Source organism: Gouania willdenowi, chromosome 2 (assembly GCF_900634775.1).
Source record: "Gouania willdenowi chromosome 2, fGouWil2.1, whole genome shotgun sequence".
NCBI lineage: Eukaryota > Metazoa > Chordata > Actinopteri > Blenniiformes > Gobiesocidae > Gouania > Gouania willdenowi.
The window spans coordinates 11,274,824-11,302,449 of NC_041045.1; the positions used below are offsets into that span (position 1 = coordinate 11,274,824).

The 27,626-nt window shown below is 36.8% G+C and overlaps 1 protein-coding gene across 2 annotated transcripts in view; it reads right to left on the bottom strand.

Moving 5' to 3' along the window:
- Nucleotides 1–1,853: 1,853 nt before the first annotated feature.
- LOC114476632 (rho GTPase-activating protein 6-like) overlaps nucleotides 1,854–27,626 on the bottom strand; it is a 78,710-nt gene continuing 52,937 nt past the window's right edge. For both annotated transcript variants that reach the window (XM_028468429.1, XM_028468438.1), the window contains exons 2-14: nucleotides 18,106–18,265; nucleotides 14,307–14,378; nucleotides 11,568–11,716; nucleotides 11,345–11,473; nucleotides 10,327–10,522; nucleotides 10,185–10,240; nucleotides 8,320–8,470; nucleotides 8,098–8,246; nucleotides 7,043–7,222; nucleotides 6,856–6,947; nucleotides 5,304–5,485; nucleotides 5,156–5,227; nucleotides 1,854–5,087 (exon numbers count right to left, since the gene is read on the bottom strand). In XM_028468429.1, the coding sequence (XP_028324230.1) occupies nucleotides 4,672–5,087; nucleotides 5,156–5,227; nucleotides 5,304–5,485; nucleotides 6,856–6,947; nucleotides 7,043–7,222; nucleotides 8,098–8,246; nucleotides 8,320–8,470; nucleotides 10,185–10,240; nucleotides 10,327–10,522; nucleotides 11,345–11,473; nucleotides 11,568–11,716; nucleotides 14,307–14,378; nucleotides 18,106–18,265 (2,004 nt within the window). In that variant the 3' untranslated portion in view covers nucleotides 1,854–4,671. The remainder of the gene's footprint in view (nucleotides 5,088–5,155; nucleotides 5,228–5,303; nucleotides 5,486–6,855; nucleotides 6,948–7,042; nucleotides 7,223–8,097; nucleotides 8,247–8,319; nucleotides 8,471–10,184; nucleotides 10,241–10,326; nucleotides 10,523–11,344; nucleotides 11,474–11,567; nucleotides 11,717–14,306; nucleotides 14,379–18,105; nucleotides 18,266–27,626) is intronic.

Sequence of the window (27,626 nt, forward strand, 5' to 3'; positions counted from 1 at the left end):
ATAGCTGGACATGAACATTTTCACTAACCTTGAACATTGAAAAATGATTGTTGGGCGTAGTTTGTAGGGGGCGTGGTTTTCACCGTCGCACATGTGAGCGTTTTTTTAACTGCTAAACGCATTCTTTAGATTGAAAAATTAGCTTGTGTGGGCGTGGTTTGTAGGGGACGTCACTTGCACTGTACCCGCGGCTGCAGTTGGGTATTATTGCCAAAATCCCCTACACCTAGGCTAGCATTAGCCTAGCATTAACCCAACATTAACCGAGCATTAGCTTAACATTGTCATTAACTTTGCATTATTTTAGAATTAACATTGCACTAGCCTAACATGAATCGAGCATTCGCTTATCAGCCAAACATTGGCTTAGCATTAGCCTAGCATTATCTTAGCATTAATGTTAGCTTAGCATTAGCCTAACATTAGCTTAACATTGTCATTAACTTTGCATTATTTTAGCATTAACATTGCACTAGCCTAACATGAATCTAGCATTAGCTTATTATCAGCCAAGCATTGGTTTAGCATTAGCCTAGCATTATCTTAGCATTAATGTTAGCTTAGCATTAACCTAACATTAGATTAGCATTAACCTAACTTTAACTTAACATTTTCTTAGTATTAGCATTAACTTAGCATTAGCTTAGCATTATCCTAATATTAATTTAGCATAGCATTAACATTAGCCTAGCACTATCATAGTATTCATTTTAGCTTAGTATTAGCATTAACTTAGCATTATCCTAACATTAATTTAGCGTAGCATTAAAATTAACCTAACACTTAGCATTAATATTAGCTTAGCATTAGCCTAGCATTTGCTTAGCATTAACCTAACATTAGATTAGCATTAACCTAACTTTAACTTAACATTTTCTTAGTATTAGCATTAACTTAGCATTAGCTTAGCATTATCCTAATATTAATTTAGCATAGCATTAACATTAGCCTAGCACTATCATAGTATTCATTTTAGCTTAGTATTAGCATTAACTTAGCATTATCCTAACATTAATTTAGCATAGCATTAAAATTAACCTAACACTTAGCATTAATATTAGCTTAGCATTAGCCTAGCATTTGCTTAGCATTAACCTAACATTAGATTAGCATTAACCTAACTTTAACTTAACATTTTCTTAGTATTAGCATTAACTTAGCATTAGCTTAGCATTATCCTAATATTAATTTAGCATAGCATTAACATTAACCTAGCACTATCATAGTATTCATTTTAGCTTAGTATTAGCATTAACTTAGCATTATCCTAACATTAATTTAGCATAGCATTACACTTAGCATTAATATTAGCTTAGCATTAGCCTAGCATTTGCTTAGCATTAACCTAACATTAACTTAACATTATCTTAGCATTAACAGAATTAGCTTAGCATTAACATAATGTTAATTTAGCATTAACCCAGGATTAATTTAGCATTAATATAGCATTCACATTAGTATTTAATGCTGCCACTAGAGGTCAGTCTGTGATGAATGGATGGGGAAAATGAATGGGAAGAACTTAAAAGTTTTAGTTTTTTTTTAAGCCAATACATAGTAATACATACATAATACATCTGTCTTTTATTAATCTCCTTGAAATCAAGTTGTTTTTTAAGGATAATGAAATTTAAATTAAAAAGAGAGAGAGAGATTAGAAGAAATATGAAAAATAATCCCGACCAGAGCCTGTAGATACTCTACATAAAATCTTTCAATGGCACTAGACTGACCTCTAGTGGCAACATTAGAGACTTACATCACTGAAGGAGTGACGTTTAATATATATATATATATAATGTATTAATTCTTGCATAAGAAATTTAGTCCAACTCCAGGTCAACTTTGTCACGTTTATTCCATTGTTGCATATTAAAGATGACACGCAGTACAAAAGCATTTACCAGCAAATTTCAAAAGGAACTTGGACCCAATAAATCCATCATAATATTAAAAGAAAAGCACACAAACACATGGAATAGAATATTCATTATTTCTTCTTATTTTAATAGACAATGTTACATTGCCTTTTTTTTCTATAACACTGGACAGAAACAGTTTATTTCAAAAAAGGCAACAGAAACGTGAAGACACTGCAAAAAAGAACAGTCCAATGTGTAATGTCTGCCACTAGATGGCGCCAGGAAATCTAAGTTGCAGATACTGAATAATATTTGTTTAGTTGTTGTTTTTCTAATCAAAAAAGTCTTCAAATAGGATTAAAAAAAAAAAAAATGTGGAATATCTGCCAGCAAATATCCACGAGACAACAACATTGTGGTTTCTCTTTTCGTATAAAATGTCCCGATCAGTTGAAAAAGTTGGTTACATCGTATGTGTTTTTCGTGTGTACCGTGATTTATTTTATGAGCGCAGAAACACTTAAAGCCATGCCTCGTCGTTAGCATTGAGCTAGCATTTGAGATGGCATTGAGCTCGTGTTTGAGTTAGCATTGACCTAGCATTTGAGTTAGCATTGAGCTGGCATTTGAGTTAACATTGAGCTAGCATTTGAGTGAGCATTGAGCTGGCATTTGAGTTAGCATTGAGCTAGCATTTGAGTTAGCATCGCGCTAGTTTGGTTTAAATAAGACAATAATTGGCCTTTTTCTCCGTCCGGAAATTAAAACGCAACAAACGTTTAGCAGGTAAGTCATTTAAAAATCATAAATTTTACCCAATTATTCAACAAACTGTACATTTTTAGTCTTGATTGGATTCATAATTTAGTTTTGTCGATTTTCGCCCGTCCTTATTTTTCTTCCATTTTCAGCTTCCAATATCTCAGGAACGACACCACATAGGAAACTGAAATTAGGTGTCGTAATACAGCTCCACCTACTCTCTCAGAATATACAACTTTTATAGATATATGAAGATATGTATTCATGTATTTTGAAGGGAAAACACCCCTAAAAATAAGAAAATTTGGAACATGAGGAATTCGTTTTTCAAAATAAATGTTTTCCTGATGGTTTACATATTGTTTTATGTTACTAGTGAAAAGCTAATAAACAATAAATGATTGTAAGACACTAGAGTCAAGCGAAAATGCCCTCAAATAAAGAATGTTTAATCCGCGATTGGTGAAATACCCCAAAGTTGGAGCCCAATTTCAATTTCACCCAAAAGCCAATGCACCAAATTTGAGGGGCTGGCATGTCCACCAGATAGTACGTATAGCAGATAATTTTATATATTCTGAGAGAGTAGGTGGAGCGGTATTACGATACGGAATTTCAGTTTTCTATGTGGTGAAGTTCCTGAGATATTGGAAGGTAAAAATAGAAAAAAAAAAAATGTAATGACACATAACCCCCTCACTAAACTGGCCATATCTCAAAAAGTATCTATCCGATCAATAATTAATCATTAAGGAACAATTGATAAAAAAAAATCAGAATTTTGAGACCGAAGTGCGTGGGCCATTTGTTGACCCAGGTGGAAAAACTACAGGAAATGACGCGCAGTCAAAGCTTTTCACATCAATAACAACAACAACAACAACATCCAAATGGCCTCAAAACAGGTGACTTACAGTTAGCAAGAGGCTAATTACAGTATATATATACTTCACATGGTATTTTTTACATTTAGTTTGTGCATCAACTATTTACAGATTTTGACACTTATGTTAGATTTTTATGTTTTTTTTTTATTAAAAAAAAAAAGAAAGAAAATTGTGGCAGAGTTGCATTTATACAACAGCGTATTAGGGTCACGTTAAAATAAAAAGAAATCTGAGCACTACGAGATTAAAGTCATAATTTTCCGTGAATAAAGTTGTAATTTTAATTAGATTAAAAGTCGTAATATTTCAAGATTTGAGTCGTAATACTTGGCGAATTACGTTGTAATTTTATAAGAAGAAAATTGTCGTTTTATGAGAATAGTCATCATTTCATTAGATTAAAGTCAGAATATTTCGACAATAAAGTCATAATTCTATGATAATAAAGTCATAATTTTAATTAGATTAAAGTCTTAATAGTTCAAGATTGAGATTTGAGAATAAAGTCCTCATTTTATAAGATTAAAGTCGTAATTTTATGAGATTAAATTCATAATTTTATTAGTAGTTATATTTCATGATAAAAGTCAATATTTCGAAAATGAAGTCGTAATTTTATTAGATTAAAGGCGTAATATTTTGAGATTTGAGTTGAAATATTTTGGGCATGAAGTCATTTTATTAGATAAATATTATCACTTTAATCGCATCAATTTTATATGCCTTAATTCTAGAAAATTACAACTTTATTCTGGAAATATTACGACTTTAATCTCGTAGTGCCCAGATTTTTTATATTTTAACGTGGCCTTAATACGCCGTTGTACATTTAAAAGACGCACACAGTTTATTATATTTAGCAGCATTTACATTGTAAGTGTGTGTGTGATTAAGAGTGTAGAAAGAAGAAGTAAAAATGAATGGAGATGTCAAAGTCGAAAAAAAATACGATCTCCTCGTCGTGGTCACACTATTTTTTGAGGTATTTCAGGCTGGTGTGTTTTAAAAAACATCAGGGGACACAAAAAAAAAAAACAAAAAACAAAACAACAAACACTATTGGCTCGTGCATGATGACGGAGGCGACCGCTGCACACGTAAACCACGGCGCCAAAAAACGTGGTCAATCTGATGGATTAAATGGCAAAGAAAAGGAAAAGTCACACGAGAGTTTCCGGCAGCGTGTCGGCGCTGTCCGACGACAGAAGTTGCCAGATCTGCCAGCGGTCCCTCTGCCACTCCTGCCACTCTGGACTCTGTTGTAGTATTTGGCTGTCTGTGGAGGGGGCGGGGCTAGTGACGACTCCCGTGGTAGGCTGAGTTGCGTTCGGGGAGCTGGCCAGGCGGTGGCGAGCGTTGTATGGGGGCGGGGAGCGGCCCACGGTGCTGTGAGGCCTCGCCCTCTGCGTGCTGTTGACGTGGGGGCTCGTGCACAACCTGGCAACCGCCATGTGAGGTTTGCACTCTGGCGCCGTCTGAGTCCGATGTAGCGCCGGGTGTCGGGCGTCGCCGTGGACGCCGTCCAGGCCTTCCTGGGAGCTGCGAGAGCTTCCTTCTGACATGTTGCCATGGGAACCTGGAGCGTAAACGTCATTCGTTAATAGCGAAGAACTCGTACGGCGTGCGTACACGATGAGTTCTCACCTGTGTACGTCTGGTTCTTGAGCGCCGGTTTCAGCGTACGGTGCCACGTGCCCCAAATGTTGACGTGCTCGTCTGAAAAAGAGGAAAAAAAGGGGCGGGGTCAGTCACACACTTCTCTGACGAATGGACGATATTCGTGAAGCGTCACCTCCTGCGTCGCTGCTCCACGCCGCCACCTGCGAGCCATGCGAGTCACCTCTGCGCTCGCTGAGGACGGGCGAGTTGTTGTCGTAGGGCGACACCTCGCCGCTGGACGCCTTGTTGGAGTCACTGGAGGAGCGGCGCTCGCTCAGGGTGAACGGCTCCTCTGGGTTCAACTGGTCTGGACTCCTGTCGAGGGTTAGAAGGGAGGACATACATTAAGGGGTTGAAACTAGGGCTGTAACTTTAACGCGTTAATTGCGATTAATTAACAAAGTGTCTATTGATACAGAAATGTATCAATAGCCTCTGGGACTATGGGTACATTTTCCGCCGCACTCAATGATACTACCTTCTGCTGACATGGGTTCGAATCCCACTTTTGTCATGTAAGTTTTTTTCATTTTCACATATTTAACAGCAAATTCCACCTTTAAAAATACATATTTGAAAAAAAATAAATAAGGTATTTCCTATGTTAGGGTTAGGGCTAAAATAAAAGGCTTAGCGGGGTAGCTAAAATAAAACTAACGGAACTTTAGGTCACGTGGTGCACCTATCACGTCAGCTAAACTGACCAATGAGGGGTGCTCCGTCTGTTCATACGTTTCCGTATCAATAGCCATGGCCATTCATTTTTTTTTAGAAAACAGCGCGGAACTTTTCTCATTTCAAAATACTGACGCACAAGACGGGAAACTGTTTCGCTTTAGTTTGCGTTAATTTTAGTTTAAATAAAAACACCAGATGGAAAACAAAAGCCCAGTTGTGTGTAAATTGTGCAAGAAAGAGTTTGTGGATCACCTCAATGCTAAACATGTAGCAGCTAGCACAGACAACTAGCACGGACACTCAGAGAGCGCTAGCTACTAGATGCCAATCCACACTGGACAAGACGACAGGGTTCAGAGCCAAAACGAATAAGTCCATGAGTGACAAATGAACAAAAGTCAGTGGATAGTTATTGTTATCTGAAGGAGCGAAAAAGCAACAAGTTCAATAATTGTAGGCAGTGGCTAGCCGTACGGTTGCCGTAGCAATATACTGACATTCCATTCGTACGCAGCGCCCCTTATTTGGCCAGTTTAGGTCACGTGACTAAGACTAAACCTAAACCTTACCCTAACCCTAAACCTAAACTTAACTCTAAGACGCTATGTACGTGTACTTAGGTAACCATACCAATATCACCAGGGTTGTCCGTACGGCAACCGTACAAATACACTTTCATTATTGTATTGCTCAGAAAAGTGTGTTTACGTATAGCACTACATATGGACCTGGTGTTTTATTTCATTTTAAGTTGGTTTAAGTCGGTTAAAAACAATAAATGACTTTATAAAGATACATTGCTATATTTAGATCTATTGATCTGCCACAATAATGTAATTCATTGAAATGAAAATACCACAAGTTGAGGGCTTTTCTCAGCAATTTTTAGGTGAGATTAAAAAAGAGATTAATTAATTACAGGGCATATTTAATTAATCCCTCAATTTCTTTTAATCTCGTGACAATCGCACTAATTGAAACGTTCCTAAATATGTATTGAGTCTTACTGTGAGGCTTTTCTCCTCAGAAGGTAGTCCACCACGTCGGGGTCGGTCTCCAACAGGCTCATCAACACTTCGTTCTGCAGGTCTGGAGGAACCTGAGGGCCACAAAACATGAAAACAAGCTCAGATTGAACCTGAAACCAGTTCGACCACGTGTGATGACAGGTTAGATAGATGAAAGATGGCCGACCATGAAGAGCGTGTGGTAGCTGGCGATCATCCTCTGTAGCACGGAGATGACGGCCGTACTCTCCTCGGCGCGGGCCGAGCTCTGGACGCTGAACTCTTTGTCCGAGCTCTTCTGCTTGTGCAGCAGGTTCGGACCAAAGATGGTGGCCAGGTTCAGGGACGTCATTTTGTTTCCCGTCAGCTGCGGAACAACGATTCAGACGCACAGATTTATTAGCTTTTAGCGACATTTAGCCTGTTCAGTCTTTTATGGCACTTTCTGTGTAATAAATAAATAAATAAATGTATAAATAAATAAGCAATAAATAAATACATGAATGAATAAATAAATAAATAAATAAATAAATAAATAAATAAATAAATAAATAAATAAATAAATAAATAGGCAGATAAAAAGCCATTAATAAATAAATTCAATCAATCAGTAGTAAATAAATAATCAAGTAATAAATAAATAAGTAAATTGATTGATCTGTAATAAATGAATAAATAAGTAATGAATAAAAAAAATAGGTAATAAATGAATAAATAACTAAATAAATAAGTAATGAAATAAAATTCAGGACAATTTTGTACGTTTTGTACTTCAATCAATCAGTAATAAATGAATAATAAATAAATAAATAAATGAGAAAATAAATACATAAAAATAAATAAGCAGTAAATAAGTCATTAATAAATAAGTAAAAAAATACAATTCAGGACAATCTTGTATGTTTTGGACTCCAATCAATCAGTAGTAAATAAATAATCAAGTATTAAATAAATAAGTACTAAATAAATAAATTGATCGATCAGTAATTAATAAATATATAAGTAATGAGTAAAAAAATAAGTAATAAATGAATAAATAAGTAATTAAATAAAATTCAGGAAAATTTTGTACTTTTTTTTTGCAAAAGTTTTGCTTTCCATTTCGCTACAGTTCAAATCTAAGGGCGCGTGCTCGTAGTTACCATGGCAACACTTCATCTTCAAAGCCAACTTTTGATACAAAATCATTGTGTTGCTAAAAACAATTATCTATCTAGGTATGCCTCTGATTGGCCTATTCACCTCATGTCCATCTTTGTCGAGCCGGTCGTGGGCGTGGTCGGCCACGTTGGACAGGAAATCCAGCAGGCGGTAGAGGGTGTCACTGTTGCATGCTGGGAGCAAGTAGATGAGCAGCTGGGTGACGCTCTGCTGCTCGTCTGAGTCCAGCACTGAAAAGACAGAGTTAAGAGTTAGAAATAGCGATAAAGAAAGGATGCAGAGTGAGGGAGGGGTTATATTCACGGGTAGTGTGGATGAAGGCCGTGTACAGCTCCTTGGTCAGCAGAGGGTCGGGCATGTCCCTGAGGAACTCCTTCAGCAGAGCAGCCACGTCGTGAACGCTGTGCTCCTCGTCCAGCTGGACGTCGACGCCTCGATCAAACTCATCACAGAGCTGGGCAGGAAACACATGCAGATGTTAGCTGTGGGTCTGTTTGAGCAAGTTCTACCAACCGGTCGCTATCATATCGCTACATCTGACCTCACCGTGACCTCACCAGGATTGTTGCAGTGCCTCTAGGCCTGAGTGCTATAAAACATCCATCCACAGCTCAGTGTGACAAATAGTTCACAAATCTGGGATTTAAACCAATAGTAGTATTTGTTTCCCACTGTTAACACTAATGTATTACCATTTAAAAAAATAAAATAAAAATTGTGCTTAACTTTTATTTGTACAGTAAATAAACCAGTAGTGCTGCGTTCAATACCACACTCAATACCGAGAGGGAGCCGTAATCTTAAAATTAATCAAATTAATACTCCAAAATAACGGATGCACATACTTGGGGTATTTGGAAGCCGTTGACAAAGTTTCAGGTCCAACAGACACCGTGTCAGGGAGATATTCGCTCCACAAACACACGCACGCACGCATACAGAACTTTCTTGCTTTATAGATAGATTAAAACAAACACTATAAATAGTGAAATTACAGTGTTTTTTTTGTGTGTTTTTGTTGCCGTGTTGTGCATTTGATGTGTTTTTGTTATTTTGTTTATTTTAATGTCATTTTGTGTGTTTAAGGAGTCATTTTGAGGGTTTTGGTTTTCTTTTTCTATAAATTTGTGTATTTTTGTTGCCGTTTTGTGCAATTTTTAAGCTAATCAGAGTGGGGGGGGGTTTTGTTCATGTTTCTTTCATTTTGTGTGTTTTAAGTCATTTATATTGTGTTGTTTCGTTTGTTTATTTGTTTATTCGACTGTTGTTTTGTGCATTTCTGAAGCTTTATATTTATTTTAATGTAATTTTGTGTGTTTTGGGAGTTCATTTTGAGGGATTTGTTTCTGTTTGTTGTTCATTTTACTGTCATTTTGTGTGTTTTTGTTGCTGTCTTGTGCATTTCTGAAGCTATTTGGATTGTTTTTGTTATTTTATTTATTTTAATGTCATTTTGTATGTTTTGGGAGTCATTTTGAGGGTTTTGTTTCTGTTTTTTTTGTTATTTTACTGTCGTTTTGCGTGTTTTTGTTGCCGTTTTGTGTATTTCTGAAGCTACTTGGTTTGTTTTTGTTATTTTGTGTGTTTTGGGAGTCATTTTGAGGGTTTTGGGGGTTTTTTTCTATAATTTTGTGTATTTTTGTTACCGTTTTGTGCAATTTTTAAGCTAAATAGAGTGATTTAGTTGTTTTGTTAATGTTTGTCATTTTGTGTGTTTTAAGAGTCATTCTGATTGTTTTTTTTGTTTGTTTGTTCATTTTACTGTCATTTTGCGTGTTTTTGTTGCTGTTTTGTCCATTTCTGAAGCTATTTGCATTGTTTTTGTTATTTTGTTGAATTTTCTGCCATTTTGTGCAGTTGCTTTAAGAGATACACAACATTCAACTGATCATGTCTGTTCTCCTCACACTCCTCACTTACCATTAAATGCCTTCAGTGTAATTCTGCGTTACACACACTCTTAACGGGAGTGATTACACTGCCCACACACTTTGCCTGATTAGATTTAACACTTATTTCACCTATTCTTTCACCAGTATCACAAGTCATGGTGAATGAAAGGCGTCGTAGGTGCTGCAGGGAATGACTCGACAGCTTCTATATTGTGTGTGCACGTTTACCTGAGGATAACTAGGTACTCTCAGTGGTGAAGTGGCATAAATACTCACTTGTCGCACTCTCTTCTTGGAGCTTCCAACTCGAAATATGCCCACGGTTTGCAAACCTGAGCAGAAATGTAATAAAAACACCGAAATGTACAGTTAGAGATGAAGTTTAGGGCTGGGTGTAGATATATGTTGGCCATCTCACCGTATTTCTCGATGTGCTGACAGCAGCTGTCGACCACGCGCGGCACCTGTCGGTAGATGGGGTTGAGGCTGAGCTTTTTGTCGCGGTGCTTTTCCTTTTTACTCGGCGCTTCTGTCGGTAGTGAGAGCTGCAGCGCCTCCAGCAGACGAGATTGACTGTCATCTAAGTCTGTGATGGAGTCCACCGACATACCGCCCTGTGTGGAATAACCAAGAATAACTCATAAGGATACATCAAAGCTATCAGCAGACGCCTCTGAGGAAGACTGACGGTTGGCAGTCAAAACATTTCTGGAGATCAAAGGAAAAAATTGTCATGAGGGATTTGGGAGTGGTTTTAAGGGTTTTGTTTTGTTTTTTACTGTGATTTTGTTGCCATTATGTGCATTTCTTCTTATGTTTTTTTTTGTCATTTTGACAATTTCTTTCTGTATTTTTTATTTATCTTTTGTTAATGTTTCTGTCATTTTGTGTATTTTGGGAGTCGTTTTGAACGTTTTGTTTTTTGTTTTTTTTTACCATAATTTTGTGTGTTTTTAATATATATATAATTTGTATATTGTAGGAGTCATTTTAAGGGTTTTGCTTCTGGTTGTTTTTGTTTATTTTTCGGTAAGTTTGTGTGTTTTTGTTGCTATTTTGTGCATTTCTGAAGGTATTTAGTGTGTTTTTGTTTTTTTATTTATGTTTTTGTCATTCTGTGTTTATTGGGAGTCATTTTGCTTTTTATATTAAATTCACTGTAATTTTGGTGCCGTTTTGTGACTTTTTAAAGCTATTGGGTGTGTTTTTGTTGTTTTGTTTGTTTTTTCTATCATTTTGTGTGTTTTGGGAGTCATTTTGGATGGTTTTGTTTTTTTTTCTGTAATTTTGTGTATTTTAGTTGCTGTTTTGCACATTTCTGGAGCTATTTGGTGTGTTTTTGTTCCGCCTTTGAGACGGAAGATCAACGTAAACTTCCTGAACAAATAAAACGTTAACAACAATAGCTCTGTGTGCGTTCGGGGGTCCATCCTCACCCTCCTCCTCACTCGGGGCGCGGCCTCGGGGGTGTTGGGCGACGTCGACTCGTTGGCCGTCTCCGACGTGGAGCTCAGAGAGGAGTTGCTGCTGGATAACTCTTTATTGGACGAACGCTTGGTGGCAAACTGCAAAATAAAAAACCACCAAAAAAAACCTTTGTGTCATGGCTGCCACCTACTGGTCTGGAGGATGATTTAAATTAACCTGAGGTTTGGTCACCTGTAAAATAGACGAGACGAGGTCAGACGAGTCTTTGTGCTCTTCACGTGGCGGCGCGTCCAGACGATAGCCATCTTGACGCTGTCTGTGTGTTCTGTCATTAGCGATGACCTGGGAGAGAGGTATGCTGAAGGCCTGGGGTATGCATTCTGTGCAGGAGGGAGAAGAAGGAAAAAAAAATCAATTATCTGATTAAACTCAAACGACAACGTCCAAAAATAGGCCGGCTTTGGCGAAAACTTCAACAATAACTCATGGGAAAGGCTTTATCTGCTGCTGCAGCTTTTCCTTTTACACACGTCTGTAAAAACTCTTAAGCCACGACATCTGTTTTTCCAAAATAAGACATCGCAGGAAGCAAAGGCGTCGTAAATCTGCATGGTTGTGACAAGGTCACGGGTTCTGCAGAGAGGGACCGAAATTAATTTTCACCGTCATGTTCTTCTAAACGGTGTCCAATATAAAGAAGAAGAAGAAACACCTTTGGCTTCTTCTTCTTTTTTTCTCCTTTCTTCTGATTGTTAGCGACGTATGCTAAGCTAGTTCATACTAAAGATCAGTGAAACCAAACCACAGGATATACGGTACCTCTGATGGACATTAGTGATGACTGCACACATTAAAGAGATGAATGATGTCATAGCAAGCTGTTGCATGATGATATAGCTTTTTGTTGTTTTATTTATTTATTAACTGTCATTTTGCTCATTTTTGTATCATTTTCTGGGTTTGTTTTTTTTCTGTTCATTTTACTGTCATTTTGTGTGTTTTTGTTGCTGTTTTGTTTGTTTTACTGTCATTTTGTGTGTTTGTGTTGCTGTTTTGTTTGTTTTCCTGTCATTTTGTGTGTTTTTGTTGCTGTTTTGTTTGTTTTACTGTCATTTTGTGTGTTTTTGTTGTTTGTTTGTTTGTTTTACTGTCATTTTGTGTGTTTTTGTTGTTGTTTTGTTTGTTTTACTGTCATTTTGTGTGTTTTTGTTGCTGTTTTGTTTGTTTTACTGTCATTTTGTGTGTTTTTGTTGTTTGTTTGTTTTGCGGTTCTCGTTATTGTTTTGTAAATCTGTGAATCTCTGAATCTTTTTTGTGTGTTTTGGGAGTCGTTTTGAGGGTTTTGTTCCTGTTTATTTTGTTTATCTTACTGTCGTTTTGTGTGTTTTTGTTGCTGTTTTGTGCATTTCTTAAGTTCTTAGGTGTGTTTTTGTTGCCGTTTCGTTTATTTTACTGTCATTTTTGTTCCTGTTTTGCAACTTTGTGAAGCTATACAGTCAGATTTTGTAATTTTGTGTGTTTCGGGAGTCATTTTAAGGGTTTTGTTCCTGTTTTTTGTTTATTTAACTGTCATTTTGTGTGTTTTTGTTGCCGTTTTGTGCATTTCTGAAGTTATGTGGTGTGTTTTTGTTATTTTGTTTATTTTTCTGTAATTTTGAGGCTTTTGTTTCATTTTTTTTTGTCATTTTGTGTGTTTTTGTTGCGGTTTTGTAACTTTGTGAGGCTATACATTGAGATTATGTAATTTTGTGTGTTTTGGGAGTCATTTTGAGGGTATTGTCTTTTTTTAATTTATTTTACTCTCGTTTTGTTTTGTTTCATGCATTTCTAAAGCTATCTGCTACGCTTCGTTTTTATGTTCATCTTACTGTTGTTTTGTGTGTTTTTGTTGCCGTTTTGTGCATTTCTAAAGCTATTTGGTGTGTTTTTGTTGTTTTGTTTATTTTTCTGTCATTTTGTGTTTTGTTTCAGTTTTTTGTTCATTTTACTGTTGTTTCGTCTGTTTTTGTTGCCATTTTGGGAATTTCTGAAGCTATTTGGTATCTTTTGTTTTTGGAAGAAGAAGAAGAAGAAGAAGAAGCGACACCTTTGGCTGCTTCTTCTTCCTTTCTTCTCCTTATATATGGGGGGGGGGGTTGATTTTTAGCGACGTATGCTAATCTACTTCATACTAAAGATCGGTGAGGCCAAACCACAAGGATTACCTCAGGATGTACCTCTGATGGAAATTAGTGATGACTGCACACATCAAAGGGATGAATGATGTCATGGCGAGCCGTCACATGATGTACATCCCATTATAAACAATCCTAAACAGATGAGGGGCAAAGGGAGCGCCAGGCTTTGCAAAGAAAGGAGGAGAACGATCCGCGACCGCGAGTGTGAGCTTGTGGTTTTCGAACGGCGTGAGCGACACACTCTGGGCGCGCTTACATAACACCTCGACACACCCACACACACACACACACACATACACACACACACAGACAGGCATGCAAACCTACATGATGTGTCAATGCAAGCCGTAATAATTCACAATGACATAGCGTATTTTTCATGCCGTGTTAGATTCGAGTAATTTGACATTTTCCAGACGTGCGGGAACATCTGGCAGAGTTTTTGTTCTTGTTTTTTGTCCGTACAAAGTGATTTGCGTGGAGAAAACTGAGAAAACCATGTGTGTTTAACCCTTTGAATGATTTTGTCAATCATGTGCAGGAAGAACAGGAAGTGAGGCTTTTGTTCTAAACCAGAAACTTTCTTTTTGCTCAGCGCAGCCGAGTCTGTCCCCTTACAAGGACTCTCTTCCACCCAAGGCTAAATATAAACGAGTAAAGGTAAACAGAAAGTGTTATTATAGCCTCACTGTTCACCTGCCCGAAAGGGGCGGAGCCTGTGGAGTGTGGTGACAGAAAGAAGAGGAGAAGAGAAGGGAAAACTGGCTCGTGTTGTTTAAACAAGTAGACGTGCCTTTGTCTTTGCTTTTCTCCTTCGCGAGAGAGTCCAACTTCCTCCGCAGAGACTTTTTCCTCTTCTGTCCATCTGTGCAAAGGGAAAAAAAGGACAAGAAATGAAACAAACTCTCTTATCGGCTGTGTATAATTACTTAAAAATCATTTTTAAAAACCGTTGAACACTTAAAAAGCGTTCTGTCTACTTTTAGTGGTTTTTTAAGTATATTTGACAAACAAAAACGACTATTTTAAAGCAAAACGTGTGAAAAATCTTAAATATTCCCAAAAGTAAATCCCTGTAGGTATTTAAAAACCACTAATGAGCCTAGAGTTATTTTAAATATGTCAAAGTGAATGAGGCCTGAAGTAAGAGTTAAAAATGACTTTCTTTTCGTTTCAAAAAGAGGAGAAAAAGAGAAAAACAAAAACAAAAAAAAAATAGTTTTTAAACTTTTATTCTTTTAAGAAGAAAAAAAGTAAAATAGGTAAAAAGAGAAAAAAGGAAGGGAAAAAAAATGCTTTTTTTTTTTCATAAAAGTAAAATAAAAAGTGGGAAAAAAAGAAAAGAAAAAAAAGTAAGAAAAAAATAAGATGGAATGCTTCAAATAACTGATCAATGCTGGTCTTGACAATACCAGACCGAGTAAAAACCCTCTCGACTCCGAGACGAGACCTAGAACTTTAAAATGTAGCCACAAACTTCCCAAAAACCATCTTTTATTGACTAATTTATCATAAAACATCAGAACCAATGGTTGCCACAAAGCTGGAAGCATAAAAAACAGTTGTGGTCAAAGACTTTAGTCCACTTTGTGTGTGTTCCTAAGCTGTCATCATGATAAATGACTTTCAAGCGGTTAATTAACAATCTCTGCCTGCTGTGGCTGCTCCGATGCGCAACAACAGCTCAGAGTCACAAGAAAATGTTAACAAAACAACACCTTGGTAGCACTAATGCTATGAAACAATCATTTTTATGTAAATAAGCACATTTTTTTGTGTATTGGTCAAACGTGAAAAAACGTTTGACGTTGTTTACGTTACTAATACAAGCCCAGTTTAACCAATAAAGGAGCTTTTTTTTTTTTCGTCATTGGCCGATTGTGCAACCTTACTCTGAACTCCAGATGTTCCCTCCAGCTCCATAAAACCAAGCGTTTGCTTTGGTCAGGAAGTTTTTATTTCGTGCTGGATCATGTTGCCCTCAGACTTCAGTTCAGGCCCTGCGATGTTTTTTTTTTTTTTTGTTTTTTTGTGAAAAAGAAAAGTTGTGCACGCGTGGTAGAGAAAAGCATTGGAATGAGGTGTGAGAAAGCAGATGTTTTGTGAGGAACACGTTCTAGTGAGGGAAAAAAAAAAAAAAAAAAAAAGTGGGAAGAGTTTTGACAGATGGCTCCCAAAGCCGTACGGAAATCCCCCAAACTTCCACACACACACACACACACACACACACACACACACACACTCTGATGAATTTTTTTTTTTTGTTTTTTAACACTCCACTAGCATGTCTTTTTCTTTCTTTTCTCTTCGTCGGTTCTGTCTTCTCTCAATCTGTTTTTGGTTCTTGGAAGAAAAAAAAACAAAAGAAAGAAACATGAGTAACGTGACCCCCGCGCTCTGGGATAAATATTAGAAACAGCGGAGATGAAAACACACACACACACACACACTCGCTTTCTCTAATGCAGTTGAAACATTTCCCCCCGCACGAGCACATGGCGGCCATCAGGGGCCCTGGAATTTATAAGCAACACAGACAAGTGTGCATTAAATCATGACGGGGAGAGGTCTAACCTTCAGCAGGAATGCAAAGCGCTGGATAATCCACTGGATGACCGTTACCAGTTCAGTAGAACAAATGGAACCACTGCGCTGCACCATTAACGAACTGGTCCAATAAAGAAAGCTTAAAAAATGCACTAAAACAATCTAAATAAACCTGCATTTATGTTGTTTCATCCACGTGTTTGTAGTCTGAAATTAGCAAGCATAACAACAAAAAGAAAAAAGTGTATGAAATCAAAAACTGTATGTAAATAGAGGCGTGCATGGACACAAAAAGTACATTAAATACTTAAGTGTATTGTCCAGAAAACCACATGTAACAAGTGTGTGGACCCACAAAATACATGTAAATACAAGTGTAAATACACCCAAAAACTACATGTAAATATAAGTGTATGAACCCAAAAACTACATGTAAATAGAGACGTAAATGAACACAAAAAGTGCATGTAAATACACGTGTATGAAACTAAAATCTACATGTACGCAGGAATTGTTGAAGGCTTTAAATAGAAGTCTGGTGTTAGCGTTTAAGTGGTGACTAGTTTAGTTACTATAGTAACGCAGCCTAGCGTTAGGCTTGTTGACAACATGTTGGTTTAAATGCTAATTGGTGACGCAGCTTCATACTTAGCCTCTGGGATATGAAAAGAGGAAGCATTTAGTTCTATTTAGACACATTATGCACAAGAACAATTTTTAGAATGGGGAGCGTCGAATGGAAAACCATTAACTCCACTCAGTTTGGGCTATTTAAAAGCATTTGTGCTGCATTTATCATTTTTCCACTTAGCCATACCAACTTCCTGTGGAGGGCGGAATATAGTTAGCTTTAGCTCGCCTTGTGAGAGGGCGACAAAGACAAATATACCCAACGTCACATGGAAGACTTCATAAAATGTGTTTGAGTTTGGGTGGTGAGCGACGAGTCTACTGCACATCCTCGGAGAAAAAGGAACATGTTGAGATGCTAATAGATGTAGCATCTGACAGGAAGTACCCGCTCTTCATTCAAAATGTGCCACAACTTCCCCCAAAACATAATAAGCTAAGGTTTAATTTATCCAGACAACATTTTTTCAGGAAGTTTGCTTTGATCTTCTGACATGTTTTGACTGTCGAGTCTTCCTCAGAGGCGTCTGCTGATGGCTTTGATGTGTCCTTGACTTCCACGTAGTAATTCCAACAAGTTAATTTTGTGTTCTTTTGATAATTATGCTAAGGTTTCACATCAAAGCGTTTTACTTAACTAATAATTAGTAATAATTTGGTGTAATTATTATTATTACACATCAACGCAATCAGCAGATGCCTCTGAACTAGACTGGTAGTTGACAGTCGAAACATGTCAGAAGATCAATGTAAACTTCCTGACAAAAAGTTTTCTCAACAATAGAAACCTAAATATATTATTCAAAAGAAGAAAATGAACTTGCTGAAATTATTACAAGGACGTCAAGGAAACATCAAAGCGATCAAAGATAGATCAAAGTAAATAAATGAAAATAAATGAAACATCACTTTTTTGTTTTTTAAAGAAAAACAAACTTGCTGGAATTATTGCGCGGACGTTAGGGGCACATCAAAGCAATCAGCAGACACCTCTGAGGAAGACTGGCAGTTGACAGTCAAAACGTGTCAGGAGATCAAAGTAAACTTCTTGACAAAAAGTTTTCTGAACAATGGAAACCTAAATATATTATTCAAAAAGAAGAAAATTAACTTGCTGTAATTATTACAAGGATGTCAAGGAAACATCAAAGAGATATCAAAATAAATAAATGAAAACTAAAAATATTATTTCAAAAAGAAGACAAAATTAACTTGCTGGAATGATTCCCTCAAACATAAAGAGCACACGATCAAAACTGGAGGATGTTTTGCGGGACTTCCACTTATTTAAAAAACAGCGGCACACAGGAAAATTATTATTATTATTTTGCCAAAATAAGCAATAAAATAAACAGCTGACTAATCAAAAAGTAATTTGTCTGGCAGTGTAACAGTGACGTAAACATGCGTCTAACCTTTTGGCATGGTTATCTGACATCCTAGGTCATAGTCCTGGTGTAAACGGGCGTAGGCCACTTCCTGGAGCTTGGCCCTCTCCAGCTCTGATAGGCTCTGGATGGCGACGGGCATCAGGCGCACGCTCCGCCCCGACAAGCTGCTCCAGGTGAAATCACCCTGGAAATCAAAGGTTAAAGGATTCATTTTTTCCTTTTTCTGCAACTACACTAAACTTGCCATATTTTAACCTATTTTCATCACTTTTTCTTGCCATATTTTTGCTCCTTTTAATGTTTTTTTGCTACATTACTCCCATTTCTGCCACTTCTCCATCAAATTCCAATGCCTTGTCTGCACATTTTTTCCACCTTCAAGACATTTTCAGCACTTCTAAACATTTTACACCACTTTTCACACTGAATGTCACATATGTTGAACCATTCTTGTCACTTTTAAACTCTTTTCACCAATTCGCCAATTTAACCACATTCACGATTTGTAATGCCCAATATTTGCCAATTTGAACAAATCGTTCCAATATTAACATACATTTTTGCTTCTTTTTATTCTTTTTCTGCGACGACACCAAACTTGCCACATTTCAACCCATTTCCATCACTTTTTCTTGCTACATTTCTGCTCCTTTTAATGGATTTTTGCATCATTACTCCCATTTTTGCCACTTCTCCATCACTTCTTGACCCATTACTGTCACTTTGAACCTCCTTTCACCTTATTTCATGCATATATTTGCCAATTTAACCACGTTCACAATTTGTAATGCCCATTATATGCCAGTTTGAACAATTTTTTCAATATTAACATACATTTGCTTATTTTTTTACCCTTTTTCTTCATATTTTTGCTCCTTTTAATGCATTTTTGCTACATGACTCCCATTTCTGCCACTTCTCCATCACTTGTTGACTCAATATTGTCACGTTGGCAAATTTAACCACATTCTTGTTATTTGCCAGTTTAAACTAATTGTTTCTACATTTTTCTGCCACTTTTAGGCCAATATTGACACTTTGAACCCTTGAATACAAGAAAAAATAACAGAAAATTGTGGAAAAAATGACAATAAAACACACAAAATGACAATGAAATACACAAAATGCCGAAGAAAGTATGCAAAATTACAGAGAAATACATGAAACCTTTTTAAAAAAAAAATACACAAAATGACTACAGGAACATGTGAACATCCGAGCGGTTTCTGAGAAAAGTTTGGCCTAAATCTCCTTCGAGGTGAAGCTACATTAACGTAAACCGGGGGGATGACTTTGGCTTTGATGAACTATTGAGTCTTCTGAGTCGTTTGTCATGCATTCTTCTGTGTCTGCAGCGAGGGGAGGAAAAGAGGGGGAGGTAAAGAAAGACAGGAGACACTGAAGCAATCTATCTAATGCCTTATCCAGACAGGGGGGCTTAAAGGGGTGTTCTGATGTGTCTCTGTTTACGTGGCCTTTGTTTTTGTCCTCAACGTTCAACTCATACCTTTGCTTAAGTTCAATCCCTTACTATGGGGGATTTACGGGTGATTTCACTCCCGTTTTCCTTCTTTTTCATCACTTTTTAGACCAGTGACTGCTTTATAATATTCATGTATGAGATATTTTTGGAACAATTTCAGCCCATTCTTGTTTATTTTCTACCTTTTTTCTGCAACAACACCAACCTGGCCATATTCTAACCCATTTTCATCACTGTTTCTTGCCATATTTTTGCTCCTTTTAATGCATTTTTGCGACATTTTTTCCACATTTTCAACACTTATGAACCATTTCCATCATGTTTCCCACCTCATGTCGCCTAATTTGACCCATTATTATCACTTTTAACCTATTTTCACCATATTTCATGCTTATTTTTTGCCAACTTAACCACACACAATTTGTCACGTCCATTATTTGCCAGTTTGAACTAATTGTTCTTTATAATTGTTACAATACTGACACTTTGAACCCTTTTTACCACTTTTAACCAATTCATGTCCGTCACCAACCCCCGAGCCACAAAATCAAGTGTGTTTTTCCATCCATCTGCATATCTGTGTGTATGCCATTCCTTATCGCTGGCTTTAGGAAACCCTTTTCCCTCCTGCTTGACCTCACACAGCATGGGGGGGGGTGGAGGCTTTAATGCACACACACACTCACACACATGTATGCATGCATACGTGCTGCATAAGTAAAGATAAACTGTTGAAAAAGTCAAATAAGTGGCCCGAGCTGCGTCTGCACAGCAGGATTTCTGAAGGGGATGATGGATGATTGTCCACCTATGAAACCTCTGAATGCTGTGGATAGGTGTGTGGGGGGGGGTCGTTGGTTGGTTAGGGGTCTGAATCACCGCTGGACTCCAGCAACAATGAGACGAATGGCTCCTACATGATGTGCGGGACGTTTAAATAAATACACAAACCAAATGTTCCCGTCAAACAGAGCCTCAGTCTATCTAAACCCTCCTATTGTCCTTAGGGTCATTTTGACCCCATTCAATGTCTATCATTAAAAAACAATAGTTGACTTTTTTTCTTTTCATATTTATTGGATGGGTACAATTGCACGCATTGATGTTCCTCTGGGGTTAATTTGACCCCAAGCTGTTTAAGCGGTGTTAAATTACATTTTTTTCTGTCGTTTTGTGTGTTTTTGTTGCCGTGTTGTGCATTTCTGAAGCTATTTAGTGTTTTTTTGTTATTCTGTTTCTTTTATTGTCATTGTGTGTGTTTTGGGAGTCCTTTTCAGCGTATTGTTTTATTTTTTTTGCTTATTGTACTGTCGTTTTAAGTGTTTTTGTTGCCGTGTTGTGCATTTCTGAAGCTATTTAGTGTTTTTTTGTTGTTTCTGTTAATGTTTCTGTCATTTTTTTGTATTTTGAGAGTTTGGTTTAGTTTATTTTCCATTTTAATTTTGTTTGTTTGTTGCTATTTTGTGTATTTTTGAAACTATTCATTGAGTTTTCGTCTCTGTCAGTGTGTGACCCTACATTCCCACACCCGCAGGTGCCGAGGTGATACTTTTAAGTTGGGGGGGGGGTCATCAATGTTCGGAAAATCATTTTCTGGAGGCAAATGTCCCTGGGGTTAAACATAGTATATTATCAGATATAGAAAGGAAAGGAAGCAGGCAGAACTAAAGTAACGTATAAAATACAATTGAGCATTCTTTATTTGGACTAATCAGTAGGAAACACGCATGTTCGCTCTAAACATGACACAATGAGGTCAAAGGGATCACGTTTCTGAAATCTCTAATTTACACTGGATTTCTGCAGAAAAGCATCACAACACAGTGTGTGACCTCATGCACTTACACAAAATAACTTGATTCTAATTGGATTTCTGGCTATTTTTTTATGTTTAAAATTGTGACGGAGCATGCATTTTTTCCTCAAACATCTGCCAGATGTTGGAAAGACTGATGCCCGTGCTGAGTGGACTGGCAGCACTGTGCACTTTGATGACTAATGCCGTCGTTTGGACACAGCATGTGGTTTCGCTTCTATTTTAGAAACAAAAAAAAAAAAAAAAAGAAGGGGAAAAAAAAAGACGATTGGCGCAGAAAAGAATAATATGTCCGTTTCCAAGGCGACGCATACAGAAAAACAAAAGAGAGCAGGAAGCGAGAGAGAGGTGTTACTATGGCAACGCACCTGAAGAGAAAAAAGCACAGTAGGAGCAGTAGAGAGACACTTGTTGCAGTGATGAATCATCAGATTGGCGTTAGAATAACGTGATTAAAGTGTGATGACAAACATCAGACATTTTCATTGGCTGCTAATCTGCTTCATGCACGTCTGACAGCAACTTCTGTGTCATCTTAGTGATGTTTGCATGTGCTCAAACGTAGCTAAATATGATTAAGATGGTGCATGTTCTCTTGTCTGAGGAAATCCTTCTTCCCCATGCACGAACAATCACCAAATTGTGCACAAAACATTGTCTCAGCTGTAAAAACAGGCCAATCGTCCTAAAGGTGGTGCTGCAGGAAGTCTAGGTGCAAAAAAAAGTGAAAATTCACAATAAATCAAGCGTATGTTCTACAGATTTGCAACATTAACCAAAATGTAGCCTCAAAACTAAAGAAACTTTTGTACATTTAACCCTTTAACAAAAAGTGAAGTCAATCATGTTTTTATCAAAAACTGTAAAAATTCAGACTACAGTGGATCAAATTGTTTGACTGTCAACATATACTTGCAAATTCTTGCAAAATACATTTTTAATAATTTGAAAAAAATGACAAAATGTTGGAGTCATTGTAAATGATGTTTGGAAAATATATGAATTTTATCAAGAAAGCTGAATTTTTTACAGCCTTTTGAATTTCGCTTTCATGTGAACAAATGGAGTCGATACAGAAATGGCATTAATGAAAGGAAATGTACTTTGATGTCCAGTTTTTTATCACGTTTTAATCAAGAAAACAGTTATATTTATAATATGCTAAGGTTTTATTTATTCAGACAACTTTTTCAGGAAGTTTTCTTTGATCTCCAGACATGTTTTGGCCGTCAACTGCCAGTCTTCTTTAAAGGCATCGGCTGATGATGCTTGATGTGTCCTTGACTTCTGCTTAATAAATCCAACAAGTTAAATTTTGTCTTTTTGAAAAATATGCTAAGTATTCATTTATTTAGAAAACTTTTTTCAGGAAACTCACTTTGATCTTCAAAGTGGTAGTTTTTCACGTATGGAGCCAATAAATATCATTAAATTTTGCTCTCATGTAAACAAACAAAAGGAGTCGCTAAAAAAAATGGCATTAATGTAAAGTTTTCATTTATTCAGGCAACTTTTTTTTCAGGAAATGTACTTTGATGTCCAGTTTTTGTCACGTTTTTTATCAAGAAAACAGTTATATTTAAAATATGCTCACTAAGGTTTACTTTATTCAGACAACATTTTTCAGGAAATTTTCTTTGATCTCCGGACATGTTTCGACTGTCAACTGCCAGTCTTCTTCAGAAGCATCTGCTGATGATGCTTGATGTGTCCTTGACTTCTGCTTAATAATTCCAGCAAGTTTGTTTTGTCTTTTTGAAAAATATGTTAAGGATTCATTTATTTAGAAAACTTTTTCTTTCAGGAAATTCATTTTTATCTTCAAAGACAAAGTGGCAGTTTTTCACTTATGGAGCCAATAAATCATTGGCCTGTCTAGATGCAATTTGTGTGTGTGTTTTTGGATTTTTGTCTCTCTTTAAACATTTTTTGTGAGAAAATGACCGTGATTTTTATTTTTATTTATTTTCTGAGTCTTTTTGCTTTGTTTTCCTGCAGCCGTTGCCTCTGAGGACCCTCGAGCCGAGACTCTGCAGCACTACGCTGAACCAAAGGAATGCACAGGTATTACTCAACACCTCCTTTTCACTGGCCTCACACACACACGCGCGCACACACACAAGCACGTAAATTGCTTTCGTTGACCTGGAACCTCCTCGGGGGTTCACATCTGTTGGTAATTACGTGACCACCCGTTTGTTTTTGAACGAATAATGCTCTTTATTCACCTGTTTTTGCGATGGATAATAAATCCATATAATTCATAAGAAGGTTATATAACCTGCTGGCACCGTAATCAAGCATTATCAGTCTTATCTTGAGGTGTAAAATGCAAGGTTATCACTCAGTAGATCAGCCTGGGAGGTCACAAAGAGGGAGTATTATGTGGCGTCAACAGGCTGCTACGCTTGTAAAAGTGATTATCATACCGATATATACTACAGTGGCTGGTTTACAAGCACTCAGTATCTGACATGAATCGATTATGAGCGGGAACTGCCGCTTTAAATGAGCATTTCCGCTTTATTTCACGGGAAATTTAAAGTTTTAAAGGTTTTCCCTTGATTTTTTTTTTTTTAATCACATTTTAATCAAGAAAACAGTAATATTTGTGATATGTTAAGTTTTTATTTATTCAGACAAAATTTTTTTTTAGAAAGTTTACTTTGATCTCCTGACATGTTTCAACTGTCAACTGCCAGTATTCCTCAGAGGCAAACAGTTTTGTCCATGACTTCCGCTAATGGATGGAAGTCATACACTTCATACAAACTGTCCATTACTTATGTAATGAACAATTTCGTCCATTAAGTAAGTCATGGACAAAACTGATCAAAGCGATCAGCAGACGCCTCTGAAGAAGACTGGCATTTAGCACTTGAAAAATGTCAGGAGATCAAACTAAACTTCCTGAAAAAATTACTGAATAAATGAAACCCTAAAAAAGAAGACCAAATGAACTACGCAAAAGTCGAGGACACATCAAAGTGATCAGCAGACGCCTCTGAGGAATACTGGCAGTTGACAGTCAAAATATGTCAGGAGATCAAAGCAAACTTCCTGAAAAAATGTCTGAATAATTGAAACCCAAACATATTATTCAAAAAGAAGACTAAATTTACGCAGAAGATGAGGACATATCAAAGTGATCAGCAGAATCCTCTGAGGAATACTGGCAGTTGACAGTCGAAACATGTCCGGAGATCAAAGCAAACTTCCTCTAAAAATGTTGTCTGACTAAATTAAACCTTAAGATATTATAAATATAACTGTTTTCTTGATTAAAACATGGTAAAAAAAAAAAAAAGATTAATGGAAAACCTTAAAAACTTGAAATTCCCCATGAAATAAAGTAGAAAACGCTCAATATCGATTCCTGAATAAAAGAAACCTTAACATATAATTAAAAAAGAAGACAAAATGAACTTGCTGGAATTATTACGTGGAAGTCGAGGACACATCAAAGTGATCAGCAGACGCCTCTGAGGAATACTGGCAGTTGACAGTCGAACCATGTCAGGAGATCAAAGCAAACTTCTTCTAAAAATGTTGTCTGAACAAATGAAACCTCGATATTATAAATATAAATATTTTCTTGATTAAAACATGGCAAAAAAAACTTTAAATTACCCATGAAATAAAGCAGAAAACGCTCATAATTGATTCCTGAATAAACCTTAACATATTATCCAAGAAGAAGACAAAACTCTTCCCATTGTGCAGAGCAGGACTGACTTGTACACTCTTCAACATTTAAATCCCATCATTGAGTTTGCTCCAAAATAAGCAGAAAGCCATTGATTATGTGGTTTTCCTCATCTGTGTGTGTGTGTGTGTGCATTTAATTTGAGCTCACAGGCTCAAAATAAAGCAACTCCAAATATTTCTTTAGACAAACATTGGCAGGCACATCTAACGCTCCCAGTAAACTTCAAACATATTTTTTTTTAAAATGCAGATTAATAATAATATTTAAGGCCTGCAGACAAAGTGAGGCTTGACCTTGAAGGCGATTGCGTAACGGTTACATAGGCAGAGGAAGTCAGGCAAGTATCAACACCATAGTTGATAGTTGAGGTAATGTGTGCGTATATGTGTGTGTGTGGACTTCATCCATTATCTGACAGGTAATTTCAGCCTCAGCCGTCATTGGCCAACTCATAGTTAGTCATTATCCTATGAAGTGTGGAAACAAAACGTAATCACCTCGACTACAAATTGCCACGTGTCCCCTAAATTCTTGACAAAATGATGATGTTGCGCAGTATGGAAGATTCAGGATAGCACAGCTTCAATTTGACAGTTAAGATCAAAAGAAGAATATTTTTTTGAACAATTTGAGCCCATTTGTGCTTATTTTTGCCTTTTTCCAGCCACTACACCACACCTGCAATGCATTTTCATCACTTTTTCTTCCCATATTTTTGCCCCATTAATGCATTTTTGCTCCATTACTCCCATTTCTGCCACTTCTCCATTAAATTTCAATGTTTTTTCTGCATATTTTTTCCACTTTCAAGACATTTTTGCCACTTACATAAACCCTTTCCACCACTTTTTCCATCTAATGTCGCATAATTGTCACTTTTAACCTCTTTCCACCATATTTCATGCTGATTTTTAGCCAATTTAACCACATTCACAATTTGTCATGCTCATTATTTGCCAGTTTGTGATTTTTATAATCCCATTTCATCACCTTTTCCACCTTTTTTTTTTTGGATCACTTTTAACCCATTTTATTTATGATTAAAACAAGGATTTAAAGGATATATACTGTGGCCTGGATAACAGTGGATATTATTCAGATCAAATAAATGCATGGTACAGTGGGGGTCCCTGGTGTTGGGGCCTTTTATTTTGGGGGCATGCAAACATAATGGTATACATTAGCTGAAACTACTAGACTGAAAGTTTAGCTTCAGGCTAACTTTAGTTTTATGTTGTGTTGTGTAAGCTAAAAGCAAAATTTAACTTTTTTTTTGTTTTTTTCCATGAAACATTGCATAATGCATAAGAGACAATTTTGCATTTTTTTTTCAAACTTCTCGCCCCTCGTTAACCCATCAAACCCCGCCCCCTCTTGTCTCACACAAGTGTTGAAAAGCAGCCCGTGTGTGCAGATTCACGCTGTAGAGGACGATTCCTGACGTGAATTGCTTGAATAAATCTAAACGCAAACATGAACAAGTGCGTTTGAAGTTATGCGACGTTCATTTAAATCACATGTTGGTCTGGATCAGAGGTGGGCAACTTCTATCAAAGGGGTCACATTATCAACATTCATGTCAACATTTAGAATAATGACCAATCTGAAAGTTAACACAGGACAGAACAAAGTTTTTATCGTCATTTTGTATGTTTGTTGTTGTCTTGCTTGTTATGGTTGAATTCTGTTATCTTTTTGTGTATTTTTAAAATAAATATTATGTTTTTTGGAGTCATTTTGTGTATTTATGTTGTTGTTTTGCATTTTTTTGGAGTAATTTTTCTGCATTTCTGTTGTCGTTTTGCTTGTTTGTTGTTGGAGAACTTTTGTGTTTTCCTTGTCTTTTTGCATACTTTTGATGTCATTTTCTATAATTTAGTATTTCGTATTTTTTGATTCATTTTGTGTATTTTTGTGTTCCTTTTGCATTATTTGGAGTACGTTTATGTATTACTGTTGTCATTTTTGTGTGTTTTTGGAGTATTTTCTGGTTTTTTTTTTGTTGTTGTATTTTTAATGTATTCTTGCTTTTGTAGTGTATTTTTCTGTCATCTTGGGCCAACATGAAATTAAAACCGAGGGCCGCATGCGGCCCCCGAGCCGCCAGTTGCCCATGCCTGATCTAGATTAAAATGCCGTCAGCAAAGAGCTGATGGGTAATGCAGTTAAAATAGATCCACACCCTTTAAGTTTGACTTGTAAATTGCACATTTGCCTGTAGGGCATGTTTTTAAAAAGACTTTCTCTGTGGTTTTTCTCACTTCGTTGCATGCTGTTATCCCTTTTATATCTTTAGATTCTTTTAAATCATCAAGAAAAGCCCAGAAATGACTGAATACAACCTCTTTCTTCTCCAGCTTACCATATTTTCCTCATTTTCAGTCAATGTGTGCACTCCAAAGTGCAGTAGCCTACACTCTCTTAGCCACTTTCCCAGCAGAGCTAATCATTCCCAACCCATAAAGTCCTTGTTAAGATGATTGTCTGAGAGACAAATCAGTGGAACAAATGCATTGCATGCTGCACTCGAAGCGAGA